The 15598-nt window shown below is 41.6% G+C and overlaps 1 protein-coding gene across 2 annotated transcripts in view; it reads left to right on the top strand.

Annotated features, from left to right (window-relative positions):
• The window catches only part of adam12b (ADAM metallopeptidase domain 12b), a 104003-nt gene that overhangs the window by 78427 nt on the left and 9978 nt on the right, over positions 1-15598 (top strand). For both annotated transcript variants that reach the window (XM_028603889.1, XM_028603888.1), the window contains 4 exons: positions 1661-1738; positions 12499-12607; positions 12929-13067; positions 13639-13747. In XM_028603889.1, coding sequence (XP_028459690.1) covers positions 1661-1738; positions 12499-12607; positions 12929-13067; positions 13639-13747 — 435 coding nt within the window. The remainder of the gene's footprint in view (positions 1-1660; positions 1739-12498; positions 12608-12928; positions 13068-13638; positions 13748-15598) is intronic.

A 15598-nucleotide genomic window follows, 5' to 3' on the forward strand; every position in this document is an offset into this window, starting at 1 on the left:
ACATAGGTCTCACCTATGCACAATACACACCTATGCATAATACTAAATCACAAGTGACAAAGTATGATATAAACCAGAAATGTATAATTCTCTGTTATCCAGAGGTCATCCCTGTTATTTGATGTTTGTTAATGATTGTTCACTACGTTAATGTACACATTTTTTCTAAAGCTTGTGAAGTAGCTGTTAGCTTGTTGTTTATTGCCCTTAAACCACAGCATGCAGCTATATTATTTGTCCTCTAGAGACCCTAAAAGGCTGACAACTGTATGAGCCTATGTAGTATTCCTTTGGGTGCTGACTAAAGAGTACTGCCAAGGCAGAGACAGAGAAGTTGCCCTTCCTAAAGAAAAGGGCTAATGAAGTTAACTCTGGAGTGAACCCAGTGATCCAGGACTGGATAAGACCATTATGGCAACCAGTATTTAATTAGGTGTGCCTCTCGACTTTTCTCCTTCTATGTGCTGCCCTCAAAACCTCTCTTGCCATGCCAGTGACATCATGGCCTATTTTTTGCCAAGAACGAGGCAGAAAAAGAGCTTTGGGCTGGAGCACTTGCCTCCTAAATTTGGCTGAATGTGTGAGGGCCGGGTTATCCTACAAAGTTTTGTGCAATGTGCTGTCCAGTTTGTCCACCTTTGGACTATGGAACCAAACTGTGGTGTCTTACAGTCCTACAATTACTCATACCTTTTTTTCAGTTACCTCAAGGGACTTGCACTGGGAGCTAAAATGCCTATAAGCTTTATTGTGCAAAATGGCTGTCTGCCAAGTTAGCTTGTCTCCTGGCTGTTGTCCCTGCAAAATGTGAGTGAGCTCCACACATTATCTTGAAATGTTGCTGGCCTGAAGGTGGGTCATTGTCATGGGCATTTGTCCATCCATCCATCCATCCATCTTCGTCCGCTTATCCGGTGTCGGGTCGCGGGGGGAGCAGCTCCAGCAGGGGACCCCAAACTTCCCTTTCCCGAGCAACATTAACCAGCTCCGACTGGGGGATCCCGAGGCGTTCCCAGGCCAGGTTGGAGATATAATCCCTCCACCTAGTCCTGGGTCTTCCCCGAGGCCTCCTCCCAGCTGGACGTGCCTGGGCATTTGTACTTCTCAAAAAAGTTTTCTATTTCCAATGCCAATCAGGCGTTAAGTTGGCAGCACATGGCCCACACAACAGTGACAATTTGAGGAAGAGCTTAAAACTGCTTTGCCTTATGAATGCCTTATTTTCTACATAAAAGCAACAACTGATTTTGCCAGTCTGATGTTGTTGTTTATTCTAGGAGGGATACACTGCATATTGTGCCTTTTGTGTCTTCACCTTATTAACTGCAGTAAGGGTTGTGATGTGTATGTGGTGCAGCTACCTGAGTGTCACTCTGCACTTTCGCCTGAAAAAGTTGTTTAATTTGGTAAATCTTAAAAATGGTATTCCAATAATTCCACATTAATTCATATATTTCAATCAGAATTGTTACTTTTGTTTATACACAGGCAAACTGCAACTGTACTCTCCTATCTGAGTAGAGATCATGCAGCAGGTATCAATCATACAACTGCTACTAAACCTGTGCACATACCAGACAGATATTCATTCATATCCATTATACAGTATGTCCAATTCTATGACTCTTAAAAATGCCTAATGAAGCTTTCCCCTTTATAGGTGTGCCTGAATCGCGAGTGCCAGAATGTCAGTGTCTTTGGTGTGCATGAGTGCTCTGGGAAGTGCAATGGACGTGGGGTGAGTGCAAAGTACCTACTATCTCAATATTTAGTGTTAAATTATACACTGCAGCCTGTGAAACAGTGCAACACCTCTGGATAGACTCTGTATTTATCTATTTAGTTACATTTTGACTAACTGAACAAAATTAAGGGCCCTTTGTACACCGACGCATGTATCATTCCCATTTTGCACCTGACGCACAGCGGACTTTTCCCTCCACGTACACACGTCGGTAAATTAGGGAATGTATTTGCGCTCCCGGGGGCGGTTCAGCGAAAAGAGGAGGCGTGTTCAAGCGCAAACGTTACCTGGTGCTATTTTGCAGTTTCAGAAAACACTGACCAGGAAAAAACCTAGTCTAAAGTCAGTGGCGCGTTATTCAGATGCTATTTTAGGGGCGCGTGCTTGGCCATAATGTAGCGTGTGCACAACGCGCATACACTTCTCTCATCTAAACGGACGCAGTAATTCCCATTTTTGCAAACCATACATAATTACAAAGAAAAATATTACTGAAAATTCGCTTCAGGTGTTTGCATCAGGAGGCACTTTACAGTACAGTCCTCAAAAAGTCGCAGCATTCTTTGTGGCTTGTCTTGTTTTACACATTTCCATGAATCATGGATGTGTTGATGACATAAATGAGGATATATTAGAGGAATTAAGGCGACATGATGTTGAACTACGGTGGGATTGGACACTCGGAATCTGGTCCGGGAGTAATGCGCGATGCGCTCCTGGTGGAGCGGGTGGACGGAGATGGAGTGGGGGGAAGAGAAAGGGGCACAACAGGAGCAGGTGGTGCGTTTGGAGCCTCCATGGCTGCAGCAATCCTATCCACTTGAGGAGATGCGCCCGAGGGGCCGCAGCAACATCGCCACCCGGCCAAGACGGGCATTTATTACTTTGCCGCATCTCGGACAGCTCCCGCTGGCGTGCGCCAGGCAAATCCGCCATTATAATAGCAATCCGCCATGGAACAAGCGCGCCTGCTCTTAAAGGGAATGTGAGATGACGCTCTGATTGGTTAGTTTCACGTTACGCCCAAACCACACCTAGCTACTTCAGACCAACCCATTTTAGATTTGCGTCGGGCGCAAGACTCATTTATCCCGCCAGTATAATAGCAACAGCGCCCGAGATCCGCTCACAAAGCTACTTCCGTTTTGCGTTTCATACTTGCGTTTCAGATTGTTAAAATAGGGCCCTAAGTCTTACTTCCCCAATAATTGCACACAATAGCAGAGCAACAGTGTATTTACAGTGCAGCCTGTAAGTAATGGCAGATACTCCTACTCTGTACGATCAATCTTCATTACTTACTCAGGTTAAATCAATCCCATTTAACAGCATCATTTGTGGTCTACTTAAGGTGTTGTCCATCATCTTGTGACTGTACAGTGAGAGAAGATACAGAGCAGCACTGCAGGGAAAGACCACTATAGTAGTTTGGTTGCAGTTGATCTTTATCGTCAATTATAGCAATTTAGGGGCGCCCTTGTAGCTCATTTGGTAAAGGGCGTATCATTAAGGCTGAGTCCTTACCGCAGCAGCCTGGGTTTCAGTCCGGCCCACAGCCCTTTGCTGCATGTCATATGCTCTCTCTCCCCTGCCTTTCCTTTCTGTCTCTCCATGTAGCTCCCTCCAGTTAACAGACACGGACACAAGGCGTTCTTGTCTACGGGCATTTATTAGTTGAATTATGTCATCATCGATGCCATCAAACATGCCGTGAGAACTAAATAAAAACATAGAAATCACATAAGTTACAGAAATAAGAATATTCTCACAGAGAATAGCACATGAATAATAAACAACACAACATTAGATTGACTGTTAATAAAACGCCACACAGTTATGCTTTTACATTGATAATTACACCTTAAAAGAACTATGCATACCTCATTGGCCGCGTTAACTCCAGGTGAGTGAAAACACAGGTTACAGGGCAACTTCTCTCTTGTGTCTCTCGTTGAACGTTCAAATACAACGTTATTACCAATTAACTTAACGAGCCGCAGTTGGATCGGCATGTGCTGCATGCTCCGATGCTGGTGTACCATCAATAAATGTCTGAACCAACCGAACCTCAGAACAATAGTTCCGCTATATAAGCCTACATAAAAACAGGTCAGCTTGTACACATATTTCAAAATAAAAGAAATGCAGAGAAATAAATATATTTATTTATTTATTAATCAAATTAAAACTATTCCTTTTATGAGACTTAAATTATGCAACTGTCTCTGCTGGCAGCTACACTCCCACCAAATCACTGGTGATTTCTTATTAACTTAAAGATTTCAACTTAAAATTACGAGACTTTTAAGTGAGGTAGCAACAACCAAGGCTGCATTAATCAGCTTCAAGCAGGGTAATCGTCTTGTGAATAGGCCGTTCTAGGTATGTTTGCTTTGTGAGCCGCTTTTCTTGGTCATCCAGTGCTGATTCACTGATCAGCAATCGCAGCGTTCTCACATGTCCATCTTCACCAGGATACACTTCAATGACCTTGGCGAGTTTCCACTCATTTCGTGGTGCATTGTCATCTTGCACGATTATGATATCGTTGACCTGCACATTTCTGCGGGTTTTGTGCCATTTTTGTCTCTCTTGCAGATTTAACATGTACTCTTTTTTTCCACCTAGACCAAAACTCGTTGGCTAAGTGCTGAACTTTACGCCATCTTTTGCGAAGATAAAGGTCTTCTTTCACGAAGTCTCCAGGTGGTGGCAAGACTATGGAAGACTTCATTGTCAAAATGTGATTGGGCGTAAGAGGCTGTGGCCCAGCTGGATCACTCAGCATATGTGCTGTTAAAGGTCGGCTGTTTATAATTGCCATTACTTCGTAAAGGTAAGTTCCCAAAGATGAACTGTCAAGTCTTTGGGATGCCTGATCTAAAATGGATGTCAACACACTTCGTATTGTCCTAATCTGCCTTTCCCAAGCTCCACCCATGTGGCTAGCAGAGGGAGGGTTCATGACAAACTCTCAGCCCAGTTCCTTTAGGCATTCTTGTTCCATCTCTTTAACAGCTTCCAGGAACTCATGTCTTGCGCCAACAAAGTTAGTGCCCTGGTCAGAATGAAGTTGTCGAACATTACCACGCAAAGCAATGAGAGCACGAAGAGCATTGACAAAAGAATCGGTCGTCATATCATCAAGGAGTTCTATATGCACAGCACGAGAACACAAACAAGTGAAAAGCAGGCCATAGCGCTTCACTTCTCTCCTTCCATCTTTAACATAGAATGGCCCGAAACAATCCATCCCACAATATGTAAAAGGGGGCGTTGTCTCCATACGTTCACAAGGTAAGTTTGCCATTCTTTGTTCCTCTGTAGACCTTCTGAACTTTCGACACTTGACACACTTGTAGATGTAGGACGACACTGCATGACTGCATCCAAGTATCCAGATACCGTTAGCCCTTAGCTCATTCATCGTCATGCCACGTCCTTGGTGTTGCACTCGCTGATGGTAGTGTGCAATCAGTAACTTTGTTATGTGGCTGGTCTTTGGTAAGACTGCTGGGTGCTTGATGTGAGGGTGCAGAGCGGCATGCTCTAGTCGACCTCCCACCCTGAGGATGCCTTGTTCACCCACAAAAGGATTTAGCCTTTGCAGGTTGCCTTTGGTTATTTCCTTCTTGCATTGAATACTTTGGATTTCCACAGAGAAGAATGCTTATGATGGTATGTTCTGCATCTTCTCTCTCGTTTAAGCAGTGAATCGTCTGTTGTCAATGTCTTATGCACAAAGACCTTACGAATTCCTGGATCTTCAACTGCAATGTCCACCTTACTATCTTCACTGGGAAGCTCTTCACACCAAAGAAAATCTGGACCGGTAAACCAATTGGAAGCAATGAGCTCTTTTGCCTTAAGGCCCCTTGACGCATGGTCAGCTGGATTTTCTTCCGAGGACACGTATCTCCATTGACTTGGCTTAGTACTCTCCTTGATGCGTTGAATGTGGTTTGCCACAAAAACATGGAACCTTCTTGCATCGTTGTTGACGTACCCAAGGACGACCTTGGAGTCAGTCCAGAAGAATTCTTGGGCCTCTGCTATATCCAACTCCTTTCTGAGCAGATCACTTGTACGCACAGCAACAACAGCTGCTGAAAGCTCAAGTCTTGGAACTGTTGTGACTTTTGTCGGAGCCACTCTGGCTTTGCCCATCACCAAAGCACAGCGAGTTTGTCCTGATGCCCCGATCACTCTCAGGTAGCTGCACTCTCCATATCCTGTGATGCTAACATCCGAGAAGTGATGGAGTTCATATTTCCGGTCTTCTGGAAAACTTGCTGGAAGGTAACATCTGTCTATCTTGAGATCACCTAGGTTCTTTAGGTCCAAGAGCCAGGATTCCCATTGTGGTCGAAGATCATCCGATAGTGGTTCATCCCATCCGACCTTGTCCTGGCACATTTGCTGAAGCATTTGCTTTCCGACTAGAACGAATGGTGCTACAAAGCCAAGAGGGTCATAGATAGATGCAACTGTCGATAACACTCCTCTTCTAGAGAACGGTTGTTCACTCACCACTATTCTGAATCTGAACTGATCTGAGGCAATGCACCAGTTAACCCCTAGGGCTCTCTCTATTTGGTACTCACCCAAGGCTAGGTCTTGATTCATTGCTGTTTGAGCACACTCTTCTTTGGGGATTGACGCTAGCACCTCCTGACTGTTAAAGACAAACTTGTTGATGCATAGCTTGCCATCGCTACAAAGCTGTCTTGCTTCACTGACTAGCTGCTTTGCTTCTTCTTCTGTTGACACACTTGTCAGCCCATCATCCACATAGAAGTTTCTTTCAATGAAGCAGATGAATGCTTCACTGAAACGACCTTGCCCTTGTGCAGCAATGTGTTTTAGGCCGTAGTTTGCACAGCCTGGTGACGAGGCTGCACCAAACAAGTGCACTTTCATTCAAAAGACAGATGGTTCAGAGTGTTCTCAGCATCTCCACGCATCATAGTTTCATTCACAAAGATTAAATAGTCCCTGTGGTACTGTTTGTCTTTCTCAAATCTCTTACTCAGACACTTAAAGCGATGAACAGCACATTTCCTGTTGTCTGGAAGACTTGGCCTGTCTTCTTTAAATGGCAAAGGCATTTCACAGTGACCGTCAGGCTTAATCTTGATTCCCTCCTCCATTATTGAAATGAAGCGAAAATCTTCTTGTGAGAAGTGAGAATCCTCCACGCTTCTTTCATTAAAGTCTGACTCCAATATCTTCATGACATTTGGCGGAGTGATTAACTCCTTGACTTGTATTCGACAAATGTATCGGACTTCACTTGTCAGATTGGCAGGCGACGGAAGGCATGGCATTACTTGTCTGACGATAGTTCTGTGGCTGCTTCTAATTACATCCCCGTAGTCGACACAGGAACTACCAGATCCAATGATACTCCAGCCGAGGTCTGTTTTTTGAGCAAAAGCCTCCTCATCTTTGCCTGATGCAACTTCTCTGGGTAACAGGGCTTGAGAACAATTGTAGCCTATAAGCAGGCCAACGTCACAGTCAATTAGAGGAGCAATCTCATTGGCTAGGTGCTCTACATGAGGCCATGCTCTTGCTGTCTTGAGTGTAGGAATGTGACTTACATTGGCAGGAATGAAGTCTCTTGAATAGGTTACTGGAAGAGCGATTTTCTTCGCTGAATAAAAGCCTCTGATCTGCAACCCAGTTAATTTCTGACTTGGAATGACTGTACTTCTTGATGACAATGTTGAGAGTTTAAGTTGCACTGTCTCCTTCTGTGTGTCCAGAGCGTCTGCCTTCTCTTTCAGGATAAAGGTGGTGTCACTTTGGTTATCCAGTAAAGCATATACGAGAACTTCATGCTCTGGGTTACTTGTTGTTGACAACCACACTGGAATAACGGTTGACGTGTAGGTTCCATTCATGTTTTGCACCACACGGTTAGAGGTGGCTTCCTTAGAAGCTTCATTTGATTGCTTAAAATCCGTCCTTTCCTTCTCTTTGGCTTGGTTCCAACTCTCCTTTCTCTCGTCATCTCCGTGAACTTTCTTTCTATCATCCTTGACACGGTCTTCATGCAGACAGGTTGGGTGCTTCTTTTTACATGTCTCGCAAACACTCCTCCTTTCACAGTTCTTGGAACGTTGTCCTGTCTTCAAGCATCCAAAACACAGTCCTTTAGTTTGCACAAACTTGACCCTTTCTGAGATTGACTTTTCTTTGAACTTTCGACATGTTTGAATGCCATGGTGCAACTTCTCACAAAAGACACATGTTTTAGGGTCTGGGTTTTCTTCTGAGCTGCTTGCCAACACCTTTGCACCAACATTTCGAGGCTTTGGTGTCTTAACCTTTTCACTATTACCAGACTTCAGACCATGAAGAGATGTCACAGGGTTGCACGCTATCTTGGCTTCTCTTGCAACAAACTGAACAAATTTGCTGAAGCTTGGAAATTCATGTGTTGATTCCTCCACCGCAAGGACCTTTCTGTTCCATCTGGCTGTTAACCAATCAAGAAGCTTGTTGAGCATTCTTTGGTTTTCACCACAGTCATTTAGGACTGCGAGACTCTTGATTTGAGACATTGCTGCTTCACAGCTTTGCAGAAAATCTGCGAATTCTCTTAGTTCAATGCTGTCCTTGGGTCCTATTTTTGGCCATGAAGTTATCTTATCCCCGAAGGCCCTGGCAATCACAAAGGGGCTTCCGTACCTTTCTTCCAGGATGTCCAATGCTGAATAGTAGGCTGCATCCGTGCCTAGCAGGAAGTAACATGTTTTCCAGTCTTTGTACCTTAGTGGGTCTCCATTGAAAACAGAAGGCTCTGGTATTGGGAGATGGCTTGCATTGATCGACTCTGTTATTGCTTTTGCCAGTGCTGTAGTGCTATCTTCTTGATGAGCAACGACAGCAGGTTGCACACTTTCAGCAGTCTCTGTCACCATAGCAGGTTGTGGTTTTGCTTTCCTAGTCTCTTTAGCAAGAACTTTCCATTTGTCATAAGAGGTTGTAAAGCAATGTTCAAGCCTTTTAGTCTGGCTGTCATACAGTTCTTGACCCTTTTCAGTAAGCTCTCGGGCTCTTTGGCTTCTTCTTAGACTTTCCTCTACAGCAGCTTGGGTTTCTACAGCTACCTCAGTCTCTTTTGATGGGTTTGCAAATGCATCTATATCAAGGTCTTTAAACTGCTGCTGTAAACCTGTTGCTCCATTGTTAGCATCTAAGTCCCTTTCATTTGTCTCATACTCCGACATTTTCAATATTTTTGAACTGGCCCTTTAACACCCTTTTGTTTAATAGCTCAAACTTAAAATGAGTTAAATGAGGTAAGTGACAAACCTAGCTTAATGTTACCAGTTAGCTTTGTTTACATTGCAATAATGTACCTTACTTTACCTTTAGATTTAACCAAATATGATTTTACAGTGTACTCTGCTAGAAACACTTTCCACAATGCAAGTTAACTTATTTCACTTAAAACAGAATAAACACTTCTCTTTAACACCAAATAATACCAAAAAATTGGAAATTTTATGATGGTCCCTTTAGATGAGTATTTACCCTTCAAATAGCTTAGCAGTAAATAACTTGGTGAACTGAGCAATATTTCAACATGTAAATACATACATCACAAATTAACATTGAACTTTTAGCACTTATAGAGCCCCTTTAAGCACTTGAAGGCTATCCACTTCTTAATATTTAACTTGTTTTAAATATTCAACTTCTTGTAGGTTTAACCATGCAATGCTCCCGGGTTCTGCTTGCCTCTTAATGTTATCAGTGTATGCACAGTCTTATCTTTTGATGCTCAAATTCAATGTAAACGTGCTTGCAGCTCCGTCGACGGACGGCAGGCACGGATCAACATCTTTCCTCGTCTCCACCTCGTATCGAGCAGGCTGAGTTCTCACTGTAGCTCCCTCCAGTTAACAGACACGGACACAAGGCGTTCTTGTCTACGGGCATTTATTAGTTGAATTACGTCATCGTCGATGCCATCAAACATGCCTTGAGAACTAAATAAAAACATAGAAATCACATAAGTTACAGAAATAAGAATATTCTCACAGAGAATAGCACATGAATAATAAACAACACAACGTTAGATTGACTGTTAATAAAACGCCACACAGTTATGCTTTTACATTGATAATTACACATTAAAAGAATTATGCATACCTCATTGGCCGCGTTAACTCCAGGGGAGTGAAAACACAGGTTACAAGGCAACTTCTCTCTCGTGTCTCTCGTTGAACTTACAAATACAATGACATTACCAATTAACTTAACGAGCCGCAGTTGGATCGGCATGTGCTGCATGCTCCAATGCTGGTGTACCATCAATAAACGTCTGAACCAACCGAACCTCAGAACAATAGTTTTGCTATATAAGCCTACATAAAAACAGGTCAGCTTATACACACAGTACACATATTTCAAAATAAAAGAAATGCAGAGAAATAAATCAATATATTTATTTATTTTTCTTTTTTTTTTAAAGATTATTTTTTTGGGCATTTTAGGCCTTTAATTATAGGACAGCTGAAGAAGTGAAAGAGAAGAAAGAGGGGGAATGACATGCTGTAAAGGTCCGCAGGCTGGAACCGAACCCAGGTCCGCTGCGTCGAGGTGTAAACCTCTACACATGGCCGCCCGCTCTACCAACTGAGCTATCTGGGCGCCAATATAGTTGTTTATTAATCAAATTAAAACTATTCATTTTATGAGACTTAAATTATGCAACTGTCTCTGCTGGCAGCTACACTCCATGTTGACTAAAAAGCAGAAATGACAACAAAATAAATCTTGAAAGTATGGCAATTTACAGCGCAGAGATTATATACAACTAGTGCAGTGCCCATTGAAAACGTGCCTGTTTGGAACAGGCCGATTGCTTGGCCTGTGGTATTGCTGCTTGTAGAATTCATCAAAACCAAATTGTACCCCCAAATTACTTACATAAGGACCCCAAACCACTTCATATGCAACTCACCTGTATACCCTACTACTAACTTACTGATTTAGCTGACACAGAATGTTGCAGAATCAGAATTTAATCACAAAATATCACAATTAAAATGTGGAGTAATCAGACATTAGCGTCATGGACTCATGGCAGTGTGCTACCCACCTGGCCTGTTATGAGAGCCAATTAGCACATCAGCACAGGATAATCAATCACCAGAACCGGACTGTGTGTGTGTGTGTGTGTGTGTGTGTGTGTGTGTGTGTGTGTGTGTGTGTGTGTGCCAATGTGTGCTTCTTTTACCGATATATATTTAACGATATCTTTTGCATTTCTAATCCAAACAAGACACTGGTCAAGTTTGAAATCCATCGGACTAACGGTTCTAGAGATATGCACATAAACACACACACACACACACACACACACACACACACACACAAACAGACAGACAGACAGACAGACAGACAGACGTTCCTGCAATTTATAGATAGATGAGAAACCAAAGCTGTGATCCTAAAATGTTATAGTCCTTAGACTTTTTTCTTATTATCTTGTAAATGACCAAACACCCCTGAACCAAATTAGTCCGTCGATAAAAAAATGTGCTCAACAACAAAGCTGCCAGTTGAGTGAGCCGCACTGCAATAAAAATAATCACATTGAAAATACTTTGCAAGAGAAATGAAGTAAAGGGAAACGGTTTCCCATTAAGAGTTTGGACTTGAGCTTCATTTTGCCCCCTGCAGAATTTTCAGCCGAATCAATTTGTCTGCCATTTTCTCAAACACCTCACACACAGTACGAGACCTGACTGGAAAAGAAATGGTTATCTGAATTCACTGTGGGATAAAGGATATTGTTTGCCTGCAAGTCAACTCACTTTATCTTGCCAGGAATGTATTGGCTGTATTCAGGTGGTATCTGTATGTGTTGCTTTTCTATACCCCATATGCCCATATAGACATATTCAACAACAAAAATAGATCCAAATGTGAAATGTCATCTTTTCTGATGATCAAATACTATGAGAAACTGAAGATAGAGCCAGTGACTGATTGCAGTTCCATCTTATTACCATTTCAACCATATGAGATATCCTCAGACATTTGCAAATGAGCATACTGTGGATATAATATGTCTCTGCATAACAGCATAGCATCTTCAGCAAACAGGACTTTAAATAATTAGGTGCCTTTTCAAATTTAGGGTTTTCTGAGTGTTAATCAGGAGAGATAGATAATGTGTCCTTGTGATTGTATTTGCTTTTCCCTTCACTTACACATAAAATCATACCTCCCTCTGAGGCCCCCCCAAGTGCCTCTTAACCCCATCACCCAGTATGAAGGAGTGTCCATGGCCTGGAGGCAGGGAAGGCACTTGACTGCACGTCTGTGCTAAATGTAAATGTCCCACAGCTGCACAACTCCCTCTTTACCTCCCTCACTCCTCCATCCTCCCTGCAACTGACAGCTAGACTGTGTTACCTTGCCAGGGATTCCTCCTGGATCAAACTTCTGCACTAAAAACCTGAGGCTTTACAGAATGGACTCTCCCAAGCACATGTTTTATCTATTATGACTCTCAGTACACACATGCAAAGCCAGTGTCCTCTTGTATTGAAAGTCTCTGAATGACAGTGGTTTATTTATGAAAAATAAACCAATTCAGTTTTCATTCAGATCATTTATATCTGGAGTTTAGCTGGTAGGAATACAAATGCCTTTTGATACTATTTTATGCAGGAGAAAAGGAGTTACAGTATAGCATGTAGTATACAGTAACATTACCTTGTTTGCAGGTGTGCAACAACAAGATGAACTGCCACTGTGAAGCACACTGGGCCCCTCCGTTCTGTGGGAAAACAGGCTTTGGTGGGAGCATCGACAGTGGGCCAATGAGACTAGCAGGTAGTATTCTATCCTCACTCATCGAGACATCATCAGCACTGGATTAATGTGTGGTTTGGACTGGAATGTAACTTTCCTGTAACACAACACCTCTTCCACCCAGCAATATGTTACGCTGTGTACAGTCTGTAGCTCTAAAAGAGAAAGAAAAGGAATTTTAGTCCTTAGAGTAAAGAACAGAGAAATGTGAATCACTTCAAACAATCAAACTGTGCTGCTGACCGTGGCCCAGCTGTAACAGTCTTTGCGTTGTCCTGTCATTCTGTGCTGTAGATGTGCGTGTGTGTGTATTAATGTGCGTGTTGTCATATGTGGCATCAGCCGACAGTGTGGTCATTACTGTGGCAATCCTGGTTACCCTGGTCAGCCTTCTGGTAACCACCGTCATCATCTTTCTGAAGAGAAAGACTCTGCTGCGCCTCATCTTCACCAATAAGAAAAGCACCTTGGAGAAACTCAGGTAACATGTCTCTTCACGAAACAAAACAAAGAGCCAGTGAGGTTTGATTGTAGCTCAGTCAGCTGTTGTGTTTAGAAAACACCATAGTTAAATTCTTGTCTTAAAGTGAAAGTGTCAACTTATTTTAATGCTCATCAGTCAATGATCTGAAACCATTTTACTGTAAACAGCATCACAGTTTGGCTCTTGTCTTCTATTGGCACAAGCTACTTTATTATTTTATACATTTTTAGCTTGGGTGCACCTGGATAGCTCTACATAACATTTGGCAAATCAATAAATGCTTGTTTTTGTGTGTCAAAAATTAATTTGTCTTAAACTGTTCTTGTTTATATTCATAAACAAGGGAAGACAGGCCTGTTTTTTCAATTATGATTAGCTGAGTAACATTCTTTTAATGAACAATTCTAAAATTATTTTTTTCATCTACAGTTAAACTTTGTGAATATACCAGAAATGTAATCTAAATAAACCTGAACCATTTAATCTAAATATAGATGAAATATATATTACAAAATAAAAAATAATCAAGTGCTGATTGGACCTTTAAGTACTTGGGTTGTTCTTATAGATCTGTGGAGGCCAACAGGCCAACCAGCCCCATCAGGACTCAGTCCATGTACAGGCCCACCCCACAGCGCCAGCCTCCACCCAAACCCTCTGCAGCCAACATTTATAAGGTGAGTCACTCCCTACAATATATCTGTTACTGCATTAATCAATACGTATCGGCATATACTGTAAGTTCTTATTCACAAATATGTTACAGTACAGGCCAAAAGTTTGGACACACCTTCTCATTCAGTGCGTTTCGTTTTTATTTTCATGACTATTTACATTGTAGATTCTCACTGAAGGCATCAAAACTATGAATGAACACATATGGAATTATGTACTTAACAAAAAAGTGTGAAATAACTGAAAACATGTCTTATATTGTAGATTCTTCAAAGTAGCCACCCTTTGGTTTTTTTATTAATAAGGGAAAACATTCCACTAATTAACCCTGACAAAGCACACCTGTGAAGTGAAAACCATTTCAGGTGACTACCTCATGAAGCTCATTGAGAGAACACCAAGGGTTTGCAGAGTTATCAAAAAAAGCAAAGGGTGGCTACTTTGAGGAATCTAAAATAAAAGACATGTTTTCAGTTATTTCACACTTTTTTGTTAAGTACATAATTCCATATGTGTTCATTCATAGTTTTGATGCCTTCATATAGAATCTACAATGTAAATAGTCATGAAAATAAAGAAACACATTGAATGAGAAGGTGTGTCCAAACTTTTGGCCTGTACTGTATGTGTGTGTGTTTGTGTGCTCATTTCTGTCACGGCCCATTTGATTTGATTTCCTTTGTAATTACACTGTATTAGATCCTTTCACTAAACTCCAAGCTTCAATTTAGAGTTGTCATGCTTCCAGGCTTGTTGACAAAACAAGATGCCAGATAATTGATTCAGCTTTACTATATTTCTCTCTGAGAAATATTAATTACTGTGCTTTTGTTGACAAGAGGCAGAGAAACTGTAATTGAGAGATTGCTCCATTTAAAAGAGACATAGGATGTTGTTATTTGAGCCCCACTTGATATTTGTTTTTAAGCAGGTTTTGATTTGTTTCTTGGAAATGATAAGCACAGCAGGAGATGAACTATCATCTATTTGCGACAAAACTAAAGGCATTTATATTCATGAGTGTGTGGATGTGATTTGTGTTAGCACTGTAGTGTATCTGCAGCAACTGTGTATAGAAGTTATACATATATCATAATTGAGCATAGAGGTTCATCCAGTTCATGTTGAGTATTATTCAGTCCACCAGAATGACTATTTGAAACAGCCTGTCCGTTCTTATTATTATGACCGCTTCAGCCACTCGCTCATGTCAGTCAACATCTCTCTTTGAATACATCTGCATTGTGTGTGTGTGTGTGTGTGTGTGTGTGTGTGTTTTGTCATCCAGCAGCCAAATTCTTTCCGCCCATTTTAGGCATTATTGGTTTGTTCTGGAGCAGAGAGGTAACAGCTGGTCAGGACATGTGGTCAGACTCTGGCTTTCACAATTTCAGAACGTCATATCTAATAATGTTGTTCTCCAGTTTTATGACTGATTCTGACATCAGCTATTTCACACTAATAAGAGCTTCATGACTAAAGTGGAGTTTTACCTTTTATGCCTGCACTACAATCATTACACACGACTAGGGCTGAAACTCATGATTATTTCCATAATTATTTAATGTGTTGATTATTTGTTTAATTAATTTAATAAATAACTTCAGGTAAAGTCAACAAGGTGTCCAAAATAATTTTTTTGAAAATAAGGCCATTCTCAATTTAATTGATCATTTTAAATTAGATGTCTCCTTGGGTCCAGACTTTTGAACCCGATACTAAACTTATGGAGGATCTAACAGGACTGGACATGCATACATTTCTTTTTTTTTCTTTTTTTAAGGAGACCTGGTCTGAAAACTGACTCAAAGACAGTAAGACAAAGACAAAGACAGATAACTATACCCGATCCC

This window comes from Perca flavescens, chromosome 17 (assembly GCF_004354835.1).
Source record: "Perca flavescens isolate YP-PL-M2 chromosome 17, PFLA_1.0, whole genome shotgun sequence".
Lineage (NCBI taxonomy): Eukaryota > Metazoa > Chordata > Actinopteri > Perciformes > Percidae > Perca > Perca flavescens.